Genomic DNA, 25,900 nt, shown 5'->3' with positions numbered 1-25,900 from the left:
CTACCTCATGTCGTTTTAATTTGAATTCCTTAGATGACTAGAGATGTAGAACATTAAAAACTTTGCCATTAGTATTTATTTTTTGTGAACTGCCTATGTCCTTTGTTCATCTTTTTGTTATTAATTTCTAGGAGTTTGTTGTTAATTAAGCATACCAACCTCTTTCAGGTACTCTGGTAACATTTCCCCCAATGTTTCCTGTGTCTTTGTTTTTTATGGTGTAATCTATCATTCCTTGCCCTTTCTCTTATATTAATACTTGGAAAGGATTTCCCTCACCGGATTCCACTTTCCTTTCTAAGGCATGAGGCAGTGGGTCCAACACACAGGCTCTTTCAAGCCAGCGGATGGGCAGGGGCCTGCGATGAGGTCCGCCTCCCCGGTAGAGGACACGCGTGGTCCTTCCTGCCTTCACGGGCATACCAATGGCTTGAGCTGGCTTCCAGGCACCACCAAGTTTAGCTAGGAAATAGTTTCCATGGAATATTTTGTAGTGATTCCATCTTGTTTCCTTAGTGAAATGCAGCTAACAAAATCCGCTAAGTTCTTTGAGTTCAGGCATCATGGAAGCCTCAGAGCAGGAGCCAGAGGCTGGAGGTCTATCTCCAGAGCCTGTGTTTCTAACATGAAGGCTCTAAGCCCTGCTGGGGACCGCATGCAACCTACTCTGTGTAAAAGCTCCTCTGTGGGAAAGCTCCAGGATGAGGAAGGAGGGAAGACCAACCACGTATGCTACCTGGGTCCAGAGGTAAGACTTGCAGAGTGCAGATGACTGTAATGAGCATATATCAAAATGAGCTCGCAGATGTTGCCTCCGAGGGAAGTGGATCATTAGCCTCATTCCCACCCTGGTGGGACAGTCTTGGTGTCTAAAGTAACAGCTATCCATCTTGTGAAGCTTCCTGGGGATCAGCTGTGCCCAGCTCACTGATTACTCACCTGCTTGGCCATGGCCTTATGGAGGAAATTCCATTGCCTCATTTTACATAGGAAAAAACCAAGGCCCAAGAAGTTAAGGTCTCATAACTGGTAAACAGTGGAGTGGGTACAGTGAGGCTGAAACTGAAACTTGCCATGGAGAGCTGAAAGATGTAACTTTTTATCTTTTTTTCAGAGATAGGGTCTGGCTATGGTACCCAGGTTGGCCTTGAACTCATGTACTCAAACTCTCCTTCCTGCCTCAGCCTCCCCAGAGCTGGAATTACAGGTAAGCACTACCACCTGGCCTGAAAGGATAACTTTTTCTGAGGGCAGAAGAAGGTCGGGCGATGAGCTTAATCTTTCTCTTAACAGTTTAGACCTTTGCTTGGCATGTCTGATTGTGAGAATTAAATAAGAAGTAAATAATAGGTGTTCTTTTTTTTTTTTCTTCAATTAGGAGACAGTGGCCATAGGTCAAGAATACCTAAATGCCTTATATAGGTTAATTCAAAAGACAACTTAATAGGGGTGGCCCAGACCCTTCTGTCAAGCTTATTCCTGGGAAACCAGCCTGGATAGGCCCTCACGTCCTGTTTGGGACCTGGCTATTTACTACTGGAGGCAATACCTCACTGCTAAAGAGGAGTGAAGGTAAGAGAGAGAGAACCACTTAGGACTTTAGATACAACACAATTCACTGTTACACTGTTCTTGGAGTAAGATCCTAAATCTAAGAGTGGGGGCCAATGTTACAAAAGGAGAGGAGACTCCAGTTTTGCCACTTTTTATCCATTGTAAAAATGCACATAAAACAGTACCTTTTTCTGAAGTTCCTTGCCTCATTTGTAAAATGGTTGAGACAGAGTCTCTGGCTGCCTCCCCCACCCTGCCAGCAGACAGCAGTGTGGCTATGCCCCCTTCCCCTCAAAGCCAAAGCGCTCTTGTGTCCTGAGCTGGCTGCTCAGCAGCTGACGCCCTGGGCTAGATCTTAGACTAGCCGGGCTCCCAGGTCCCTTCCTTCTCTAGGATTCTCTGCTTTTACTCCTCATTGAAGAGGGCTGGTTTAGACTTGGAGGAAAGAAAATCCTGAAGGATGGACATACCTTCAGCCTTAGAAGACCAAGTCACAACTCTCCCATGTGTAAAGAAAAGAGTGCCAAGTACAGGCACCCCTTTCCCAGCACACAAAAGCACCCGCTCTTTGACTTTACCTTCAGCAGCATCTGGTATTTTATAAGTCTCTGACTGGGTCCTCTAAGATACTTAAAAAGAGGGAGGTTGTGATCCAGTTGGCGCTGGCATACCTTTAAAAGAAAACAGAAACAACATAAAACAAACCACACACACACACACACAAAGTGGCAGCATTCAGATACAAGAAATAAAATGGCTTTTTGTGGACAAGAGTTCCAGAATGCTCCTAAGTTGTTTAGTCCCCTAGAGCAGGGTGTGAAAATGAGAGAGGAAAGGGGATGGCTTGGCTAATATGGAGGGTGCCAAAAAATGTATACACATTTTAAGAAAGGAAAAAATTGTATTGAATTTGTAATACTCAAGTCACAATTGACTTCTGCAATTTTAAGAGATGCTCGATGTGATGTGTATTCATCTTTTGTTATCAATTCAATACAATTTTTTTCTTTCTTAAAATGCATAGACCTTTTTGGCAGCTCCTCTATTTTTGAAGGCAACTACGGTAGCAAGACCATTTATTCCTTATAAAAAGCAAATCCACCAGTAGGCCATTTTGAGCCTGGAGCTTTTCAGAGGGTCCCAAAGTGGGACTTTTATTTTTTTTTGAGATAAAATATGACAATAAATCTATTTAGAAGATAATATCTAATGCAGTCAAAGTTTAGGAAGACAGATTTTCTCATATACTTCTGGTAAATTGGTAGAATCTTTGATGAAAGCAATTTCAGTGCGTATGCTTCCACTTTTAAGATTCTGTCACAGGAATAAAATGAGAATAAAAATGTGTATAAATGGATACTTGTCATTGTTTGTATTTCTCAACATTATTTGTATTAGCAAAAAAAAAGTAGCAATAGTCTTAATGTCTATTTTTATTTTTTATTAAATCATAGCTGTGTACATTAGTGCAATTAAAGGGTACAATGTGCTGGTTTTATATACAATTTGAAATACTTTCATCACACTGGTTAACATAGTCTTCACCACATTTTCTTAGTTATTGTGTTAAGACATTTATATTCTGGGCGGCGCCTGTGGCTCAGTCCGTAAGGCGCCAGCCCCATATACCGAGGGTGGCGGGTTCAAACCCGGCCCCGGCTGAACTGTAACCAAAAAAAAAAAATAGCCGGGCGTTGTGGCAGGTGCCTGTAGTCCCAGCTACTCGGGAGGCTGGCTAAGGCAAGAGAATTGCTTAAGCCCAGGAGTTGGAGGTTGCTGTGAGCTGTTTGATGCCATGGCACTCTACTGAGGGCCATAAAGTGAAACTCTGTCTCTACAAAAAAAAAAAAGACATTTATATTCTACACTAAGTAGGTTTAACATGTACCCTTGTAAAATGCACCATAGGTGTGGTCCCACCAATTACCCTCCCTCCACCCATTCTTCTCCCTCCCCTCCCCCTCCTTTTTCCCCTTCATCTTGGGCTGTAGTTGGGTTATAGCTTTCATATGGAAGTGTGGGTGCTTATAAATTGGTTTCATAGTAGGGCTGAGTACATTGGATACTTTTTCTTCTATTCTTGAGATACTTTGCTAAGAAGAATATGTTCCAGCTCCATCCATGTAAACATAAAAGAGGTGAAGTCTCCATCTTTTTTTTTTTTTTTTTGAGACAGAGCCTCAAGCTGTCACCCTGGGTAGAGTGCTGTGGCATCACAGCTCACAGCAATCTCCAACTCCTGGGCTTAAGTGATTCTCTTGTATCAGCCTCCCAAGTAGCCGGGACTATAGGCACATGCCACCATTGTTGTTTGGCGGGCCCAGAATGGATTTGAACCTGCCACCTCAGGTGGATGTGGCTGGTGCCTTAGCCACTTGAGCCACAGGTGCCAAGCCAAGTCTCCATCTTTTTTAAGGCTGCATAATATTCCATGGTGTACATATACCACAATTTATTAATCCATTCCTGGGTCGATGGGCACTTGGGCTTCTTTCATGACTTAACAATTATGCATTGGGCTGCAATAAACATTCTGGTGCAAATATCTTTGTTATAAAGTGATTTTTGGTCTTCTGGATATATACTTAGTAGAGGAATTGCAGGATCAATTTGATGGCAGGTCTATTTTTAGGTCCCTAAGTAATCTCCAAACATTTTCCCAAAAGGAATGTATTAGTTTGCATTCCCACCAGCAGTGCAGAACTGTTCTCTTTTCTCCACATCCACACCAACATCTCTGGTTTTGGGATTTTGTGATGTGTGCTAATCTTACTGGAGTTAGAGGATATCTCAAAGTGGTTTTGATTTGCATTTCTCTGATGATTAAGGATTATGAGCATTTTTTCATGTGTCTGTAGGACATGCACCTGTCTTTTTCAGAGAAGTTTCTCTTCAAGTCCCTTGCCCACCCTGAGATGGGATCACTTGTTCTTTTCTTGCTAATACATTTGAGTTTTCTGTGGATTCTGGTTATTAAACCTTTGTTGGAGATATAACCTGCAAATATCTTCTCCCATTCTGAGGGCTATCTGCTTGCTTTACTTACTATGTTCTTGGCTGTACAGAAGCTTTTTAGTTTGATCAGGTCCCAGTAGTGTATTTTTGATACTGCTTCAATTGCCTGGGAAGTGCTCCTTATAAAATATTCACCCAAGCCGATTCCTTCAAGAGTTTTCCCTGCACTTTCTTCAAGTATTTTTATAGTTTTATGTCTTAAGTTTAAATCTTTTATCCAGTGAGAGTCTATTTTAGTTAATGGTGAAAGGTGTGGGTCCAGTTTCAATCTTCTACAGGTTGCCAGCCAGTTCACCCAGTGCCATTTGTTAAATAGGGAATCTTTTCCCCACTGAATGTTTTTAATTGGTTTATTGAAGATCAAATAATGGTAAGTAGCTGGGTTAATCTCTTGGTTCTCTATTCTGTTCCATACATCTACTTCTCTGTTTTTGTGCCAGTACCATGCTGTTTTGATCACTATCGATTTATAGTATAGTCTGAGGTCTGGTAGCATGATTCCTCCTGCTTTGTTTTTATTTCTGAATAATGTCTTGGCTATTCGAGGTTTATTTCTTATTCCATATAAAACGAAGTATTATTTTTTCTTTTCTTTTTTTTTTTTTTTTTGTAGAGACAGAGTCTCACTTTATGGCCCTCGGTAGAGTGCCGTGGCCCCACACAGCTCACAGCAACCTCCAACTCCTGGGCTTAAGCGATTCTCTTGCCTCAGCCTCCCGAGTAACTGGGACTACAGGTGCCTGCCACAACGCCCGGCTATTTTTTTTTTTGGTTGCAGTTTGGCCGGGGCCAGGTTTGAACCTGCCACCCTCGGTATATGGGGCCGGCGCCTTACCGACTGAGCCACAGGCGCCGCCCGAAGTATTATTTTTTCAAGGTCTTTGAAGTATGACAGTGATACTTTAATAGGAATTGCATTAAAATTGTATATTGCTGTGGGTAGTATGGACATTTAACAATGTTGATTATTCCCAGCCATGAGCATGGTATGTTTTTCCATTTGTTAGCCTCTTCAGCTATTTCTTTTCTCAGAGCTTCATAGTTCTCTTTATAAAGATCTTTCACATCCTTTGTTAGGTAAACTCCCAAATATTTCATCTTCTTTGGCACTACTGTAAAAGGAATAGAGTCCTTGACTGTTTTTTCAGGTTGACTATTATTGGTATATATAAAGACTACAGATTTGTGAGTATTGATTTTGTAACCTGAGATGCTGCTGTATTCCTTGATCACTTCTAAGAGTTTTGTAGTTGAATCCCTGGGGTTTTCCAGGTATACAATCATATCATCTGTGAAGAGTGAAAGTTTAATCTCTTCTGACCCTATCTGGAGACCTTTGATTGCCTTTTCTTGCCTGATTGCATGGCTAAGACTTCCATTACAATGTTAAAAAGCAGTGGAGACAATGGGCAACCTTGCCTGGTTCCCGATTTGAGTGGAAATGATTTCAATTTAACTCCATTCAATACGATATTGGCTATGGGTTTGCTGTAGATGGCCTCTATCATTTTAAAAAATGTACCTTCTATACCTATTTTCTTAAAAGGATCATTAAAGGATGCTGGATACTATCAAAAGCTTTTTCTGCATCAATTGAGAGAATCATATGGTTTTTGTTTTTTATTTCATTTATGTGACGTATTATATGTATAGATTTACGTATATTGAACCATCCTTGAGACCCTGGGATAAAACCACTTGGTCATGGTGTATAATTTGTTTGGTGTATTGCTGGATTCTGTTTGCTAGGATCTTATTGAATATTTTTGCATCTATATTCATTAAAGATACTGGTCTATAATTTCCTTTTCTTGTTGGGTCTTTTCCTGGTTTGGGGATCAGGGTAGTATTTGCTTCATAGAATGTGTTGGGAAGTATTCCTTCTTTTTGTATGCTTTGGAAAAGGTTATGTAATATAGGTACTTGTTCCTCCATAAAGGTTTGGTAGAATTCCGATGTGAAGCTGTCTGATCCCAGACTCTCCTTTTTTGGGAGATTTTATATAGCTGATGCTATTTCAGAACTTGATATAGGTCTGTTCAACATTTCTAATTCTTTCTGGATAAGTCTAGGAAGGTGGTGGGCTTCCAAGTATTGGTTAATTTCTTTCATATTTTCATATTTCTGAGAACAGAGTTTTGTGTAGTATTCACTAAGAATTTTTTGAATTTCTTACTATTCAGCCATAAAAAAAAAATGGATAGTTTACTGACTTTGTATTAACCTGGATGGAAGTGGAACACATTATTCTTAGTAAAGCATCACAAGAATGGAGAAGCATGAATCCTATGTACTCAATTTTGATATGAGGACAATTAATGACACAGTGGGGGTGGGGGAAGGGCAGATCAGATAGAGAGAGAAGCAGGTAGGGGTGGGGAAAGGAAGAGCAGAGAGAGGGAAGGGGGTGGGTGGGGTCTTGGTGTGTGCCACACCTTTTGGGGCCAAGACACGATTGTAAGAAGAACTTTACCTAACAAATGCAATCAGTGTAACCAGTTTCTTATACCCTCAATGAATCCCCAACAATAAATTAAAAAAAATAAAAATAAAAGCAAAACAAGAACAAAAAAAAAAAGGAATTTTTTGAATTTCTGAGGTGTCTGTTGTTATTTCGCCTTTGTCATTTCAGATAGATGAAATTAGGGATTTTAATTTTCTATCTCTGGTTAGGCTAGCCCAGGGTTTAACAATTTTGTTAAACTTTTCCAAAAAAACCAACTTTTTGATTCATTGATCTTTTGAATAATTCTTTTGTTTTTTATTTCATTTAATTCAGCTCTAATTTTGGTTATTTCTTTTCTTCTGGTGGGTTTGGGATTGGTGTGTTCTTCCTTTTCCAGTTGCTTGAGATGTCCCATTAAGTTGTTGATTTCTCTTTCTGTTCTCTTGAGGAAGGCTTGCAACACTATAAATTTCCCTCTTAGGACTCCCTTTGCAGTATCCCAGAGGTTCTGATAATTTGTATCTTCATTATAATTCTGTTCCAAAAACTTGGTAATTTTCTTCTTAATCTCATCTATGACCCAGCTATCTTTCAGCACAAGGTTATTTAGTTTCCATGTCTTTATATGAGTATGCAGATTCCTGTTATTGGTGAGTTCAACTTTTATTCCATAATGATCTGAGAAAATACAAGGAATGATTTCCATTCTTTTAAATTTGCTGAGGTTAACCTTGTGTCCTAAGATGGGATAAATTTTGGAGGCTGTTTCATGGGCTGATGAGAAGAATGTGTATTCAATTTTGTTAGGATGAAATGTTCTGTAGGTGTTATTAAATTAAATTGTTGTATGGTGAGGTTTCAGTCCAGAATTTCTTTGCTTAGGTTCTTCTTGGAGGATCTATCCAACACTGCCAAAGGTGTATTAAAATCTCTATTAGGTGCTGGAAGATATCAAATTGTTCATGTCTGTTAGGGTCTTGCTTATAAATTGAGGAGCATTTTGGTTGGGTGCATAAATGTTAATAATTGATATCTCATCATGTTGAGTGTTTCCCTTAACAAATATGAAGTGACCATCCTTGTCTTTCCTTACTTTTGTCGGTTTAAAGCCTAATGTATGTGCAAATAAAATTGCAACCCCTGCTTTTTTCTGATTTCCATTTCCCTGGATTATAGTTGTCCATCCCCTCACCCTGAGTCTATATTTATCCTTTAAGATGAGATGAGATTCTTATATGCAGCTGATATCTGGCATGAGTTTTTGTATCCAGTCAGCCAACCTGTGCCTCTTTAGTGGACAATTTAAGCCATTCACATTAATTCAGAGTTTGATAAGCTTGGTAGTATTTTGAGTGTCAAGTTTTTCAAAAAATCAGTGGATGTTTTTAATCCTTTTGCCACTGTGGAAGTTGGGTTTTGATCAATAATTTCTGAGTGAGTTTACTTTGGTGGTAGAGTATTGTGGTCATTATGGAGGATAGGTCTGAGAATATCTTGAAGAGCTGGTTTAGTTATGGCAAATTTCTTCAACATGTGAATGTTATTAAAGTATTTGACTTCTCCATCATAAATGAAACTCCGTTTAGCTGGATACAGGATCCTGGGCTGAAAATTGTTTTGTTTTAGAAGATTGAAGGTTGATGACCATCCTCTTCTGGCTTGAAAAGTTTCGGCAGAAAGATCTGCAGTCATTCTAATATTCTTCCCCTTGTAGTAAGTTATGATTTTCTTACATCCGGCTGCTTGCAGGATTTCCTCTTTCATGTTAACTTTAGCGAAGTTAATTACAATTTGTCTAGGGAATGCTTTATTTGGATTGAGTTGTGCTGGGGTTCTGAAACTGTCTGCTATCTGAATTTCAGTATCTCCTGCCATATTTGGAAAGTTTTCCTCTAAAATCTCTTGGAGTAGAGCATCTGTGCCCTTCAGATCATTCTCATCACCTTCAGGAATTCCAATAAGGTGAATGTTTGCTTTTTTGGAGTGGTCCCACAACTCTCTAAGGGAATTATCTGTCTTTGCTCTCCATTTCTCTTTGTCTTTGAGCATTTGGGAGCATTCAAAAGCTTTGTCTTCAATGTCCAAGATCCTTTCTTCTGCGTGCTCCATCCTGTTACTGAGGGATTCTACTGTATTTCTCAGGTCTTTGAGGGATGCAAATTCTTGCCTCAATTTGTCAAAATATTTGGTGATTTTATCTTTGAATTCATTGAATTGTTGAGCCTTTTGTTTACTCCTTGAACTTCTAATTTCAATTTTACTTCAATTCTGTTCATCTTATTTGCTATCCAGATTCTGAACTCAATTTCTGACATCTCAGCCATTTGTTTATGAATAGGATCTTCTGGTGCATCTCCTTTATTGTACCTTGGGGGAGTTGATCTACTCTGGTTATTCATGTTGCCTGAGTTTTTCTGCTGATTCTGCCCCATGGTTATTTTTCCACCATTTAGAGAGGGTGGTAAGGTGGAATTAAATTGAGGGCTCCAGAAGATGTAATTAATTAGCTCTTTATCAAAGTGCTGGGACTGGTGACTGCAGCTTTTCCCCTACGGCTTTACCAAGGTCCCATCAGTACTACAGCCTGAGACTCTGGGGACCCGCTTGGTATGATGGGGCTAGGTGGGTCTGTCTTGTATTTAGCTAGACTCTGACCAATCCTAGTGGATCAGTGACTTTGGGTTAAAATCTCAGCTGTGGAGGAATACAAGCAATTAAGACACCCTACTCCCAACTGGCAATAACTGGGAGAGGAGAATCAGACCCTCCTTCTACAACACAACCAGGGTATAACCTTGGAGAGTCTCTGGGTGATCGGCTGAGATCAAGAGTTTCAAATTCAAACCAATTGTCCTGGTCAGCACAAACACAGATCAAGTGGGAAAGTTTAAAAGGTCTCCAGCAACTGGAAAGCAGGGGTCCACTGGCAGCTCAAGCGTGACTTGCTCCAGTGGTCAGTGGAGTCAGAAAGGCCCGTCCTGCAAAAGAATTATTCCAGGGGGGCTGGTGCCTCTTTTCCCACTTTGCATCTCTATCACCCCCAGTCACTGGTTAATCCACAGGGCTGCAGCCCAGCTCTCTTTAATACCCAAGTACACCTTGGGATTTGTACCTAAGTCAAAGAAGAGATAATGCCTCCCTGACCAGGCCGTATCACTGTGCGACTTGCAGGCCAGAGTAGTTCAGGCCTGATTCCCTCTGGTGATCATTGGAAACTGGGAAGTGTTCTACCTGCATCTATACCCAGCTGGGGATTACCGTGGAGGAGTGTGGTTCCCTCCCCCAGAGACCACACCTCTGCCTTGGACTCCACCACTGGAACCCTTGCAGGTCAGGTCAGTTTCCCTCCATGTTCCACAGAATTGAGAAGGTGTCTCTCCCAAATTTGACCGCAGTGGGAGAGACCATGGAGCCACCACCACTGTCAGGGGTGGCGCTGCCACTGTCGGGGGTGGTGCCACCAGTCTGAGGTACTACTGCTGTGCAGCATGTTGCTAGAGCTGGGTGAGGAGCAGGACGGCAGAGCTGCCAACCTCTGGCTGCTGGTCACTGGAGCCTGGCAGGGAGCTGGAGAGCTAGTGGACGGTGTCCCACAGGTAGCAGAAGCAGGGTGCTGGCGGATGCCGTGGTGGTCCCAAGTGGTCGGTGGCATGGGTCCGGCGCTATGCTCTTTCCAACATGGGCAAGTCCCTCTCCCCTTGTGACTCCCCACTTCTATTAAAGTTATAGTTTCCCTGCCCTAGCAAAAATTTGCCAGACACTCTGGATTCTGCAGGGGGTAGTCTTCCAGACCACCAGGAGAGAAGGGAAGGGTAGATAGGGAGTTCAGGAAGGTAAGGAGAATATTAGTTCAACTTTTGGCCCAGGCAAGAGACCGCCTGGGTTTGCAGCGATATCTCTCTGTGGAGGGAGTCCCAGCTCTCAGTCATTCTCTCACCTTTGGTAAAACAAAAGGTCCTCTGTTCTCTACTCGCCTCAAGCCGCTCTCATGAGGTGGGGGGGAGGGGAAGGATTCCCGTCCTCTTTGGGATGGGTTTTGTACCTGAAATTTGTTTGCTTGGAGTCCCAGCTTGCCTCAGCAGGGGTTATGTGAACCTATCAATCCTCTCAGCTCAGCTCCCAAACTTCCACTTTATTGGGTTGGTTCCAGCCATTATTTCTCCCTCTGGACAGGAGCCTCTGCTGAAAGCTGGCTCCAGTCGGCCATCTTGCCTCTTCCCCCAGGCATTTTTTTTTTTTTTTGAGACAGTCTCACTATGTCACCCTTGGTAGAGTGCCATGGTGTCACAGCTTACAGCAACCTCAAACTCTTGGGCTTAAGTGATTCTTTTGCCTCAGCCTCCCAAGTAGCCGGGACTACAGGTACCCACTACTGTGCCCGGCTATTTGTTGTTGTTGTTGTTGCAGTTATCATTGTTGTTCAGCTGGCCCAGGCTGGGTTAGAACCCGCCAGCCTCAGTGTATGTGACTGGCACCGTAACTACTGTGCTATGGGTGCTGAGCCAGCATCAAAACTTCTAATATGCAATTTCAAAGAATGGGAGACTTAACAAACATAAGCCCTAATTCCAAATTGTCTCTGCTTAGTTCATACTTTTGATTTCTTTAAAAATTTGATGCACATAAACATTTTTTTGGGAGAACAATTTGGGAGATTTTTTAATCTGAACATTACCCCAAAGTATGCACAGTCTTGACATTCTTGCCAGATTGCCCTGGCTCGGGGCAGATTCTTATGGTATTTATAATATATTTGAAGATCTTCTTTCTGCATGGGAAAAAATTAGAACAAATTAATCAGGCAGTATTTTTTAGTAAGTGGAAAGGATAAAACAGTTTATTCAATCACTCAACAAGACTGAATATGCCACTGTGGTGTAGAGAATTGGGGAAGCATGAATAATATCCTTCTTTGGGGTGGTATGTGATTGGGAGATAGACAGAGGGCTATAATAATCCTCAGTACAAAATACACACGTGAACAGAGCTTTGAGAGCATCTGTAAGGGCTGCTGGTAAACACATAAGTAAACTCCTGACCAGGAATTGGTTCTTATTTTTATCCTTCCTTTTCTGCTTTTTGTCTGGAATGCCATCTCCCTAGAACAGTTTTGTAGTAGATGATAGAACTGGCAGAATAAAATGCTGGTGGCTGATAGCTCCTCCTTTCACTCTCTTCATCCTCCCCTTATTACAGTCATAATGATGTCAACTCTATTAAGAAAGAACTAAAAGATGGAAACACTCTAGAAGAGAAATGTGGCCGTTTGGATAATACACACAGAACACAGATCTGAGCCATCTGGGCAACACTCAAAGTAGCATGCTCTGCCTCCAACACCAGGACTGCCAGGCGGGAAGAACTATCCAACTGTTTCAAAGCTAGAGGTAAAGAAGGACTCAAAGTGCTGTTCAACCCATATTCTCATTATGTCAAAGACCTTGAGAAGTGGCGTGGCACCTGTGGCTCAGTGAGTAGTGCACTGGCCCCATATATCGAGGGTGGTGGGTTAAAACCCAGCCCCAGCCAAACTGCAACAAAAAGAAATAGCCGACGCTATGGAAGGTGCCTGTAGTCCCAGCTACTCGGGAGGCTGAGGCAAGAGAATCACCTAAGCCCAGAGTTGGAGGTTGCTGTGAGCTGTGATGCCACAGCACTCTACTGAAGGCAATAGAGTGAGACTCTGTCTCTTAAAAAAAGACCTCGAGAAGTGGGCATACATCTACCAATATCCCAGTCAGAAAGGATGCCTGAGGCCTCTGGAGTCAACTTTCCAGATTCGTTCACTTCATCAGAGGAGCCAGGTCCACAGCAGCTGTGCTGACCACAGAGCCCATGTGCTCTGGCTGAGACGCTCACGTGGACACCTCCTTGCAGATTTCTATGTCTAGTTTACTTTCAAATACACTGCTATCGTGAATGACTTCCCATTCTGTAGCTCTCCTCTCCTGATTGTAAGTGGTCACTGTAGCATAAGAACTACAGCAACTCTGTTCTTTGCTGTTTCCTCTGGGAAAAATAAATTACAAATACACACACACACACACTCTTAAGAAGAGAGATGGGCCTTGAGAAATGTTTTTCAAACTGGTTAAGGAACTAGAATAATAATTCCAAGCTTAACAACAATATAGTATTAACCTAAATTCCTTTTCTAAAGGCTAACAGTCCAAAATTTCCTAGAGAAAGGACATGCATTAACCAGCAATATATAAAAATGTTAATTGTCCTTGTGCAATACATCAAGAGGCTATAAAGCTGCTACCAAAAGCTTAGATTCCCAGAAAACATGACAGTTTATGGATTAACACCGTGCCCTCTAGTGGTGAATGGTCCAAGTTTGGTTCTTGGCTTTGTCAATTACAAACCATATGGCCTAAGGTAAGTTACTTAACCTTCTTAGACTTCAGTTTCTTCATTTGTTAAGTGAGCTCCTAACAGTTGTAAACTTCTACGATTTTTTGAGATGAAATAAGATAACGCACAGAAACCTCTCAACAAATGCTCAACACATACAGAGTACTGAAAAATGGTAGCTATTGTCAAAGCACTTTTTACTTTATAGAACCTGTTGTATGCATTATTTTCTTTTGTTTACTCTGACAACTTCATGCATCAGCACTATTAAGCCTGTTGCATGTGGGAGGAAAGTGAGATTCCAAGGGTTTAAGTTATTTACTTGAGGTCATGAGGAGAACAGGGGGTCTGCTGGGAAGAGAAGTTAGGTTTCTTGAGTCTCACTCCAGTCCTCTGTCCGTTTTAACATTTGAGATCTCATAGTAACTGAAACCCAAAGTAAACTACAAATATTCTATATTGAGCATGGTTTGGAAAAGAATTTTCCTAGATGACACAGGCTAAGGAGTTTAATTAAAACACTTGGCCAGGCTGAGTGCAGTGGCTCATGCCTGTAATCTCAGCATTTTCAGAGCCCAAGGAGCGAGGATCACTAGAGCCCCAGAGTTTGAGGCTGCAGTGAGCTATGATCCAGCTGCTGCTCTCCAGCCTGGGTGACAGTGAGACCCTGTCAAAAAACAAAAAACAAAGAACCTTGGCCAGAAGAATATTTCAAAATTCATATAGGGGTTGGGAACTTGTGCCCCTCTGGATCCTGGAGTGTGGCCCTCCAAATTTTTCAGAACACATACTTTTAATAAAGGGATGTGTTCTGTGAAGTCTGGATATGATAAAGGGACTGCACTTGGGGATGTGCAGAGCTACACGTGGCCTTGAGGCTGTAGTTTGCCCACCCTATTGTGGTTTTTCATTACTCTATTTTTCTCACAGAATCTGTTTAATAGGAATTTATTACTTGTATTTTGTCTCTAACCTCATAAATCATACAGGATTAGAGCAGTGTTTGTGGTCTGGACTAATGATTTCCAAGATTCCTCCCAATGTGGGGGGCTGTAAAAAACTTTGCAAAACTTTAGGAGGGGAAGTTTTGAGATTTTCAAGAAAAGGTATTTAGTTAGCAATTTCCTGACTATTTCCTCATAGCTGAACATTTTGATTTGATGATATCCATTTTTTTCCCCACAGGAATTTGGCTCTTTTTTCATTCCACAATTTAAATAACCTTTGTGATAATAATATATGCAAACACAAGATATTTCTAGACTCTGAAACTAGATTTCAATTAGTAGCTTGATGAGGCCAAAAAATGCAAAATAGTACAAAGCGCTAATAATGTCATAATAGTTCAAAAAGGAAACAAATCAGATTGAGTGAAAAATAGTTCTTAAAGTGCCTTGACTCCCTAGCACTTTATGAAAAGCCTACAATGAGATGTGAGAGAAGGCTACACAAGAGCCCTGAGGGCTCTCAGTGTTGGAGACTCTTTCTCTATGCGCCAAACACCTTGAAACCTGCGGGTTTTGCTTGTTTGCTTTCAGCTATAAGTATCGCTCTTTGGCTTAACCATAATGTGGGTTGTTTAAAAATGTTTAATTTGTTTGATTTGTTGTCTTAGATGCTCACAAAAAAAAGGGGAGGGGGAGAGAAAGAATGAGAAGGGCTGGTTGAAAAGAAAGTGAAGACATAAGAAAGATTTAGAAAGCAGAGGGCACCAGGATCATCTGTGTGGTCATTGTGGACAGCACTGGTGAGGAATGATGTTGGGTAGAACACTTCTCTGTGCCAGCTCTGGCCAGCCCAAACAGGCTATTTGTTGCCCAAAATGATGGTGGAGAAAGAGGGCCAGAGGGAAGAAGTCTGGGTTGGGGGAGGTAGATAGAGGTCTGGCGTTGTAGGCAAGACGTTCATCAAATGGGATGCTAAGCCAAAGAGAGGTCAGACAGATTTCAATTTCTAATCACCCTCTAAGATAAAATGGAAGAAAATATATTTTCTGAGATTTTCAATTTAACATGAATACTTCTCTCTTTGAGAGCATTAAAACAACTTGAGTGTGGGACTTTACATCCACTTTATGGTTCTTGTCCTAAAACAGCTCAGTCATACTTAAGAGGATCATCTGCTTTGGGGACCCTGGGTGGCCAGCTTTGCATGTCATGGGCCTCTGTGTGATACATCATACTTGTAGTTACTCCCATGTATCAGTATAAGCTCACACTGGACTCATCCTCACCCTGGATGAAGTGAAGTAAAGTTGAGAGGACAATTCCTGTTTTCCATTCAAAAGGCAGATCTAAAATCTACTGTCTTAGCAAATTCCAGGTACATGGAACAGTAGGAACACTATTATTAGCTACAGTCACCATGCTGTGCATTTCATTTCCAAAACTTAACTATAACTGCAAGTTTACACACTTTGACAACATCCCCCCATTTCTCCCAGCCCCCCAGCCCCTGGCAACCATCCTTCTACTCTCTGCTTCTATGAGTTCAACTTTTTTTGGTCACATACACACACAATTAACTTGATTGTGGTAATCATTTCACAATGCATATGTACATCAAACCATCATGTTATATACCTTGTATACAATTTTTATTTGTTCATTTATACTTCAGTAAAGCTGAGGGAGGGAAGCAGATATACATTTTTAGACTATCGGGTGTTTTCATTTGCCCTTGCCACTTACACAGAAAATTAAGGGCTGACTTTAATCTCATGGTTATTTTGATTTATTGGGAGCATAGACTCACTCTCTTGAGAAAGCAGTGTGCCAGAAGTTCAGGGTTTTCAGCACACTTTTCCAATTCTTTTAGAAAAGTCCTGGGGAAATAAAAGCATACAGGTAATAATGTTTTCATTTTTACATGCATAGGGTTAACATTTTTTTTTTAAAGTAAAATCACATACGGTTTTAAGAGGTGCCTAGAAAAATGTGTTTCACTGGGCTTTATTGCTTTCGACTTATCTTCTATACACTAATTTGAAAAAAAATGATGTATTTTGAGGCTTTACTGTGATTACCCTGAAGCCACCCACAGCTGTTCTGGTCATTCTAAGTACTACACATAGTAAGACTGGGTATGCTTATGCTCCCCACTACATGAAAATATGTTCGTAAGAACGTCTGCTGATGCTATAACTAATGTCATTGAGAGCTTACTACAAGCCAGGCATAAGCTAAGTGCCTCATAATTAATATCCCATTTAATCCTTGACCAAATCCTACAAGATTGGGTTTCATAAACATGAAACCTGAGGCTCAAGAAGCCAAATGACTTCCATAGGGAAATTAGCAGAGAGGGGTTTCCATTTCAGTTTTGTGTCTGGATAAGGGATGGAGTTAGGAAACAACTGTGGTTGAATTCAACACTCTTTATCCCTTCATCAATTAGGTGTGATCTTGGGGTCATCAGAGGAAGTAAAGTGAGTCAACAAGTTACCATTTCCACATGTCAAGTGAAAGGGTTGGAAGATGATTTCCAAAGTCCTTTCTTTTACAATTCTCTAGAGCTCAACATCCAAGCAGTTAGCATTTTCTAACACTCCTGTTCCCAGCATCACCTTATGATAATGCCATGTGGACATGTGTCTTGGTCATTATCGAATTCTCAATGCTGAGTGTGGTGCCTGGTACAGAACAGGTGCTCGATAGATGCTGACGCATGAATAACTAAACAAGCAGAGGAACACTCAACTGAATTCTACTGGGATGCCTGACACCGAGTGCATGCACCTCTGATGTCTTTTCCCTTCTTCCTCAGAGATCCTGCGGAACTTCTTCCAACCTTCTTACCCCATCCCACCCCAACCCAACCCACCGACTTCAACCTACTTGCTTAGGCCTTACATTTCCAAATTTCATCAGTCTGATTTCCACACTTCTCTCATTTCCCATTTTTCCTGAAAATGTGAACTATTATTTACCTGTTGTGAAATTCGTAAAGTTCTCTAATATTCCCAAAGAGAAAGTCCTTGTTATTCTGAAGAACATCTGGAATTAGGTGCTTTAGCCAAATAAAATCCATTGGAGTCATATATCCCTGAAGAGGTAGAAATAAGGTCAGTTTCACAGATAAGAACATATAAGAGATCATCTGAATTAGCTATTCCAGAAACCAAAACTAGAGAGAAATTATTGGAGAATACAGCATATGTATTTCCTGAAAGCTATTTTATCAAATATTTTCTTTTGTTATCATTTTCCTCATATGTCCATCTTCAGGAGATGGCTTGATAGAAATGATAATAAAATGGCCTTTTTATGGGAAGAACAAATACATTTTTTAAAATGTTTATAAGTTATGCAAGTCAAATATGAAAGAAAGAAAGAAAAAACCTTACCCATCATTTTATGACCTGATGCAATTGCTATTATGTTTTGTTATATTTCCTTCATGATTTTTAAAAAATTCATTGTATATGATTATAATCTCAATGCATATATAACTTTGCATTGCTTTTTCATGTATGTTTTAGACTAAGCTTGTAAAGTTCTACATATGTTTAAAATTAATCTTATATCAGGAGCACTATTCAATGTTGCTACATATTATCCAAAATAATCATTTTTTACCAGCTGAATATTTATTCAACTTTATTAAATTTTCCCTTTTTATATGGAGATATGTGTTGCTTCAGTGTTTTATTATAAAATACTATAATAAATAATTTTGTACATAGTTTTTTCATGAAGATTATTCCTTTAGTAAAAGATGGAAAATACATATTTTTTCTTAAGAAAAAAGCATCCTTTAAAAAATAAGGAATAATTTTCCTTTATTTAAGTATAAAAAACACTTGAATTATAATATTCTTTGTTGGAAAGCCTCTGATGGACCTAGTTGGGCATTGTTGGAGTAAGTGCGAATTGGCACAATCCTTTGGAAACTATTTGGTGACACACATCAAGAGCCATAAAAATGTTATTATTCCTACTAGCGGGACACTTGTGGTAAGACACTAAATCTTGGGTCTTATCTCTATTCTAGAGAAATATGACAACTATTTCAGGTCTCTTTGTGCCACAAAGATTTTCCAGTTTTAATAAATGCTTGGGGCCTCCCTCCCCAAATCTACTTACATCAATTATGCTTTTAATTTCTTTTATATAAATCTCTTCAGTCTGAAGCAAGTCACATATGAGGCTCCTGAATCTCAGCAGCAGGTGGAAGATTGAAAGAGAGAGAGAGGAAGGGAAGAATGCTCTTTTAGAATAATGCTCATTAGTACACCTGCTACTTAGGTCCTGGTCAGTTCATTCTGTTCTATTGAACACACAAGGCAAGCTTTTCACTCAAGCACACTCTGTTCACAATGGTATCAAGAACAAACAGCAAGGTTAGTGGACTCAAACTCTATTACTGTAATCAGTGAATGACCTGTCCTCTAGGTGGGCCATACAGTGTGGGGGTGGGAAGGACAGATGTTGGGATCAAGGACAGATGTTAGGCCTTGGTCACAGAAGGCCTAACTAACCCTGTGGTTTTCTATATTTTCTCTCCAGATTTCTGCTGTTGCATTGCTCACATCAAGATCTTTGACCCATATGGATGTATTTTGATATATATGGGGTTAGATGGATGCTAAATTCTTCCTCTGGCATTGGATGTTGCACTGGATTTCCTAAGCCAAAAGATATGAGCTCTATCCACTTCCCTTAGGATGGCAGGTGGAGGATGGGGTGGGCAGAAATCTAAGATGGTTGTGACGGCAGTCAGTTCCTCAGTAGGACTAAGTTCCTTGCTTCCTCACTGCCTGTCAGTAGGGGGCCACTCTCCCAGAGGCTGCCCACATTCCTTGCCATATGGCCCCTCCTTCTTAAAAGTCAGCAAAAGGAAATCTCCTTTGTGTTGAATCCTTCTTATGCTTTAAATCTCTCTGACCTCTAGACCCAGAACAAATGCAAATTAGGAGAGGCCAAATTGGATTATCTAATTTAATGTCAAAGCAAAACCCCTTCATAGAAGCATCTAATTTTTTATTTTTTAATTTTATTTATTTATTTATTTATTTTTCTTTTTGAGACAGAGTCTCACTATGTCACTCTTGGTAGAGTGCTGTGGCATCATAGTTCACAGCAATCTCAAACTCTTGGGTTCAAGTGATTCTCTTGCCTCAGCCTCCCAAGTAGCTCCCAATTACAGGCCCTCCACAACATCTGGCTATTTTTTTTTTTTTTTAGCAACCACAAAGGGATATGATTTTTTTTTTTTTAATTGTTGGGGATTCATTGAGGGTACAAGAAACCAGGTTACACTGATTGCATTTGTTAGGTAAAGTCCCTCTTACAATCGTGACTTGCCCCCAAAAGGTGTGGCATGCAGGATGTGATATTTTTGTTGTTTGTTTGTTTGTTTAGCAGGCCCAGGCCAGGTTCAAACCACCAGCCCTGGAGCATGTGGCTGGCACCCTAACCACTGAGCTACGGGCATCCAGCCCATAGCAGCATCTAAATTAGGACTCACAGCTCCACATGAGAATATGGTCAGCCAACATCTTGATTTTAGCTTTGTGAGACTCTGAGCAGAAAACCTAGTCCTGTTGTAATCCATATGTTTTACACAGCAACAGAAAACCAATAATAGAAAGAGTAAGGCCAGGCCCCATATCGATCCTAGACAGATTGTTTTCTTTCTTTCCTTAGCCTATGTAGCCACATTTATGCTTTTTTTTTAGAGCTCCAAGTAAGTAAGTGTTTATACCAATGTTCATGTGTAGAACACATACATATATGGTTTCTTGTGAACCGTTGATAGATTTTTAATGAAATGACGGCCTCTCTCAGAAAAGGATTTCTTTTCCACTCATAAAAATAGATACGGCAAGGGACAAATAACCCAACAGAAGAAAAGTGAAAGAACACAAATAGGAAATTCACACAAATGTACAAAAGATTATTATGGAAAAAAATGCTCAACACACACATTCATGAAAGGCATATTGAGCAACAAAAAGGAGTAACAATTTTTAGCTACAAAAATGGCAAAATTTTAAACCTCGAAGAAAGACCAATCAACAAGGATGTGTAAACACCCTCAATTTTGGTAGAAGTGTAAATTTGTGCAAGTTTTCTGCAGAGTAATTAGGAAATCTCATCAAAATTTAAAACACATGCTCCTTAATTCAGTAATTTTCACTTCTAGAAAATGTTTATTGTTTGTAATTAGGATAATAGGACCTTAACAACAATCAGATACAAGCTGGAAATGACTTAAGTGCTCATCAAAAAATCATGGCACATATGTGCACATATGATGAAATGTTGTGCAGTTAAAAAGAATGAGGCTGACTGGAACATGACAGAGCCCAGGTCTGGTAAGTAAAAAAAAAGGCAAGCTGTAGGACAGTAGGCATAGTATGACTAATTGTATACAAATCAGTGTTTGTATGTATAAATATATGTAAAATGTATATGCTTAGAAAATTTATGCAAAGAAACGTAGGACACTGTTAACAGAGATTGCTTTTGGCTACTGAAGACTAACATATGTGGAAGGAGAATTTCTACATTTTACTCCACACCTTTTAAAAGGTTTTATTTTGGGATGATGGGAAGATGGCAGACTGAAGCCAGCTTTCCACAGAGGCTCCCGTCCTGAAGGACAGTTAGGCAACAAAAATTTAGCAAGCAACCTGATGGATTCGAGCAACACCAAGCGAGAAAGTTGAAGAATGCACATCAACCCTGCTGAGGAGAGCTGTGACCACAAGGAAGCAAACAAAAGGTACAAAACCCATCACCAAGCAGATGGGAGTCCCCCCTCACCCACCTGATCGGCTTAAGGGCCCCACAAACAAAAGGGGAGAAATCAAAGGCCCTCCCACTACATTTTACGGGAGAGACCTACTACAAACTGGACCTACCTCCCTTACTAGGATGCCTAGGCGTTCTCCTGCAGGCATAAAACTGTATAAATCTGTAAATATCCTTTGCCGGCAATTCTGAGCTCCCAGCACTTCCCTCCACTCTCTCTGAGGTCTGAAAGCCTGTCCCCCAGGAGTTCGGATTCTTGGGTGACTCCTAAAGGGGAGAGGACAGTCCCCGAGCTGCAGCTGGTCAGCGCTGATTCTGGGGCATGGGAGGGAGGTGAGGACAGTCAGCGGAGGGAGACCCTCACCAGGGCGGCGCTTCCCCTAGGCGAGGTGCAGCAGCCCTCCTTGGGCAACAATACAACCAGGCATATAACTGAGTCGAACTCGCTACCAGCTGCTCTGAGCTCCTGGCACTCCCCCCCCACCCACCCCCGCCCTCGCTCTGTGGTCTGGAGACCTGAGTGCCTGCTGTGTGACCAGGCAGGGAGCAGGGTGGAGCTGAGTCTGTTTTTCGCTGCCCAGCGGTTCTGGGCTCCAGCCGCTCCCCCCACCCCGCCCCCACTCTGAAGCCTGAAGACTTGAGCTGCGGCGATACAACGGGGAGAGAGACTGGGAGGAACTGAATTTGCTCGCTGTTGACCGGGCTGCCTGCAGCTCGGAGCCCCTGCTGGCTCTGAGCTCCCGGCGCTCCCCACCCCCGCCCTCGCTCTGTGGTCTGGAGACCTGAGCGCATGCCGTGTGGCTGGGCAAGGAACTGGGTGGAGCTGAGTCTGTTCACTGCCCAGCGGTTCTGGGCTCCAGCCGCTCCCCCCACCCTGCCCTCACTCTGAAGCCTGGAGGCTTGGGCTGCGGCGGTGTGGTGGAGCCAAAGATTGGGAGGAATTGAGTGAGCTTGCTGCCAGCGGCTCTGAGCTCCCAGCGCCCCACCCCACCCTCACTCTGGGATCTGGAGGCCTGTCACCCAGGAGTCCAGATTCTTGAGGGATTTGTCGGGGCGTAGACAGTGCCCGAACTGCGGCTGGTCGGTCCTGACTCTGGGACACAGAAGTGAGGCTGGGGGAGACCCACATCAGAGCAGCAGTTCCCTGAGGCGGCTGAAGCCATACCCTCTGCCTCCCTGGGCAACCAGAGGAGGCCACCCCTGAGTATAGGATTTGCCTGAGGTGACTCACAGACCCCGGAAACATCCAGGGTAGGGCCGACTCAGAGAACTGAGACTTCAACCCAGAGTAAGTGCTTCAATGGGGTCAAACAGAAGCCAGCTGACAATAAGTCAGAACCACTCAGCCCCACCACACCAGACAGGGCCCCAGTCTCTCAGGCTACAACACTGAATGGGCCCTCAACAAAACCCTAGGAGAAAAATCAAAGGGAGTAAAACAATCATGGGGCGGAATCAGCGGAAAATCTCCGGTAACATGAATAACCAGAATAGATCAACCCCCCCAAGGAAAGAAATGGCAGATGTAATTGAAGATCCCATTCATAAACAACTGGCAGACATGTCAGAAATTGAATTTAGAATTTGGATTGCATACAAGATTGATAAAATGGAATTAGGAATCCGAGGAGAAATTCAAAAGTTGTCTCAAGAATTTAACGAATTTAAAGACAAAACCACCAAATACTTAGACACACTGAAGCAAGAATTTGCAGCCCTTAAAGATATGAAAAATACAGTAGAATCCCTCAGCAACAGAATGGATCAAGCAGAAGAAAGGATTTCTGACATCGAAGATAAAGCCTTCGAACGCTCCCAAACTCTCAAAGAGGAAGAGAAATGGAGAGCAAAAATGGATCATTCTCTTAGAGAGCTCTGGGATAATTTGAAGAAGGCAAATATACGAATAATAGGAGTTCTGGAAAACGATGAAGTGGCATCGATGGGCACAGAGGCCCTTCTGCGTGAAATTATGAAAGAGAATTTTCCAGACATGCCTACAGATTCTGAAATTCAGATAGCAGACAGTTTCAGAACTCCAGCATGATTCAACCCCAATAAGTCATCCCCCAGACATATCATAATTAGCTTCACTAAAGTCAACATGAAGGAGAAAATTCTCAAGGTTATCAGGCGAAAGAAAGCCATAACCTACAAAGGTAAGAACATTAGACTAACCGCAGATCTCTCTGCTGAAACTTTTCAAGCCAGAAGAGGGTGGTCATTGACTTTTAATCTCCTAAAGCAAAATAACTTTTAACCCCGGATCTTGTACCCAGCTAAACTGAGTTTCATCTATGATGGAGAAATTAAATACTTTAACGACATTCATATGTTGAAGAAATTTGCCACAACCAAACCAGCTCTTCAGGATATTCTCAGACCTATCCTCCATAATGACCAACCCAATCCTCTACTACAAATGTAAACTCACTCAGAAACTCCTGATCAAACTCCAACTTCTACAATGGCGAAAAGTTTAAAATTGTCCACTGGACGTTTGAAAAACTCGATACCCAAAATTTCACCAAACTTATCAATAATCTCCATTAATGTGAATGGCTTAAACTGTCCTCTAAAGAGACATAGGTTAGCTGACTGGATACAAAAACTCAGACCAGATATCTGTTGCTTACAAGAGTCACATCTTAACTTAAAAGACAAATACAGACTCAGGGTGAAAGGATGGTCATCCATATTTCAGGCAAATGGTAACCAGAACAAAGCAGGTGTTGCAATTTTATTTGCAGACACAATAGGCCTTAAACCAAAAAAAGTAAGGATGGACAAGAATGGTCACTTCATATTTGTTAAGGGTAATACTCAATATGATGAGATTTCAATTATTAATATCTATGCACCCAATCAGAATGCACCTCAATTCATAAGAGAAACTCTAACAGACATGAGCAACTTGATTTCCTCCAGCTCCATAATAGTTGGAGATTTTAACACTCCTTTGGCACTGAGGGATCGATCCTCCAACAAAAAGCTGAGTAAAGAAATTTTAGATTTAAATCTAACCATCCAGCATTTAGATCTAGCAGACATCTACAGAACATTTCATCCTAACAAAACTGAATACACATACTTCTCATCAGCCCACGGAACTTACTCCAAAATCGATCACATCTTAGGTCACAAATCTAACCTCAGTAAATTTAAAGGAATAGAAGTTATTCCATGCATCTTCTCGGACCATCATGGAATAAAACTTGAGCTGAGTAACAACAGGAATCTACATACTCATACAAAAACATGGAAGTTAAATAACCTCATGCTGAACGATAGCTGGGTCAGAGATGAGATCAAGAAGGAAACTGCCAAATTTTTGGAACAAAACGACAATGAAGACACAAACTATCAGAACCTCTGGGACACTGCACAGGCAGTTCTAAGAGGGAAATTTATAGCACTGCAAGCCTTCCTCAGGAGAACGGAAAGAGAGGAAGTTAGCAACTTAATGGGACATCTCAAGCAACTGGAAAAGGAAGAATACTCCAACCCCAAACCCAGAAGAAGAAAAGAAATAACCAAAATCAGAGCAGAACTAAATGAAATTGAAAACAAAAGAATAATACAACAGATCAATAAATCAAAAAGCTGGTTTTTTGAAAAGGTCAACAAAATAGATAAACTGTTGGCCAACCTAATCAGGAAAAAAAAGAGTAAAATCTCTAATCTTATCAATCAGAAATGACAAAGATGAAATAACAACAGACTCCTCAGAAATCCAAAAAATCCTTCATGAATATTACAAGAAACTTTACTCTCAGAAATATGAAAATCTGAAGGAAATGGACCGATACTTGGAAGCTCGTCACCTTCTAAGACTTAACCAGAATCAAGTGGAAATGTTGAACAGGCCCATTTCAAGTTTGGAAATAACATCAACCATACAAAACCTCCCCAAAAAGAAAAGTCCGGGACCAGATGGTTTCACATCAGAATTCTACCAAACCTTTAAAGAGGAATTAGTACCTATATTACTCAAACTGTTCCAAAATGTAGAAAAAGAAGGAAGACTTCCCAACACGTTCTATGAAGCAAACATCACCCTGATCCCCAAACCAGGAAAAGACCCAACAAGAAAAGAAAATTATAGACCAACATCACTAATGAATATCAACGCAAAAATATTCAACAAGATCCTAACAAACAGAATCCAGCAACATATCAAACAAATCATACATCATGATCAAGTTGGCTTTATCCCAGGGTCTCAAGGCTGGTTCAATATACATAAATCTATAAATGTAATTCAACACATAAACAAAGTAAAAAACAAAGATCATATGATTCTCTCAATCGATGCAGAAAAAGCTTTTGATAACATCCAACATCCCTTCGTGATCAGAACACTTAAGAAAATCGATATAGAAGGGACATTTCTTAAACTGATAGAGGCCATCTACAGCAAACCGACAGTCAATATCATATTGAACGGAGTTAAATTGGAATCATTTCCACTTAGATCAGGAACCAGACAAAGCTGCCCATTGTCTCCATTGCTTTATAACATTGTAATGGAAGTTTTAGCCACTGCAATTAGGGAAGAAAAGGCGATCAAGGGTATCCACATAGGGTCAGAAGAGATCAAACTTTCGCTCTTCGCAGATGATATGATTGTATATCTGGAAAACACTAGGGACTCTACTACAAAACTCTTAGAAGTGATCAAGGAATACAGCAGCGTCTCAGGTTACAAAATCAACATTCATAAATCGGTAGCCTTTATATATACCAACAATAGTCAAGTTGAAAAAACAGT

The 25,900-nt window shown here is 41.1% G+C and overlaps 1 protein-coding gene across 2 annotated transcripts in view; it reads right to left on the bottom strand.

Annotated features, from left to right (window-relative positions):
• MCF2L2 (MCF.2 cell line derived transforming sequence-like 2) overlaps positions 1–25,900 on the bottom strand; it is a 269,445-nt gene that overhangs the window by 60,297 nt on the left and 183,248 nt on the right. For both annotated transcript variants that reach the window (XR_008374913.1, XM_053565128.1), the window contains exons 16-20: positions 18,457–18,523; positions 17,301–17,416; positions 16,127–16,196; positions 11,691–11,783; positions 2,133–2,225 (exon numbers count right to left, since the gene is read on the bottom strand). Coding sequence is in view for 1 of the 2 variants with exons in the window: in XM_053565128.1 (XP_053421103.1) it covers positions 2,133–2,225; positions 11,691–11,783; positions 16,127–16,196; positions 17,301–17,416; positions 18,457–18,523 (439 nt within the window). In the remaining variant the exon portion in view is untranslated. The remainder of the gene's footprint in view (positions 1–2,132; positions 2,226–11,690; positions 11,784–16,126; positions 16,197–17,300; positions 17,417–18,456; positions 18,524–25,900) is intronic.

The sequence above is a fragment of the Nycticebus coucang genome, chromosome 16 (genome assembly GCF_027406575.1).
Source record: "Nycticebus coucang isolate mNycCou1 chromosome 16, mNycCou1.pri, whole genome shotgun sequence".
Taxonomy (NCBI): domain Eukaryota; kingdom Metazoa; phylum Chordata; class Mammalia; order Primates; family Lorisidae; genus Nycticebus; species Nycticebus coucang.
Note: the sequence above shows the minus strand (reverse complement) of the source record. Positions and strands in the feature narration are given on the sequence as shown.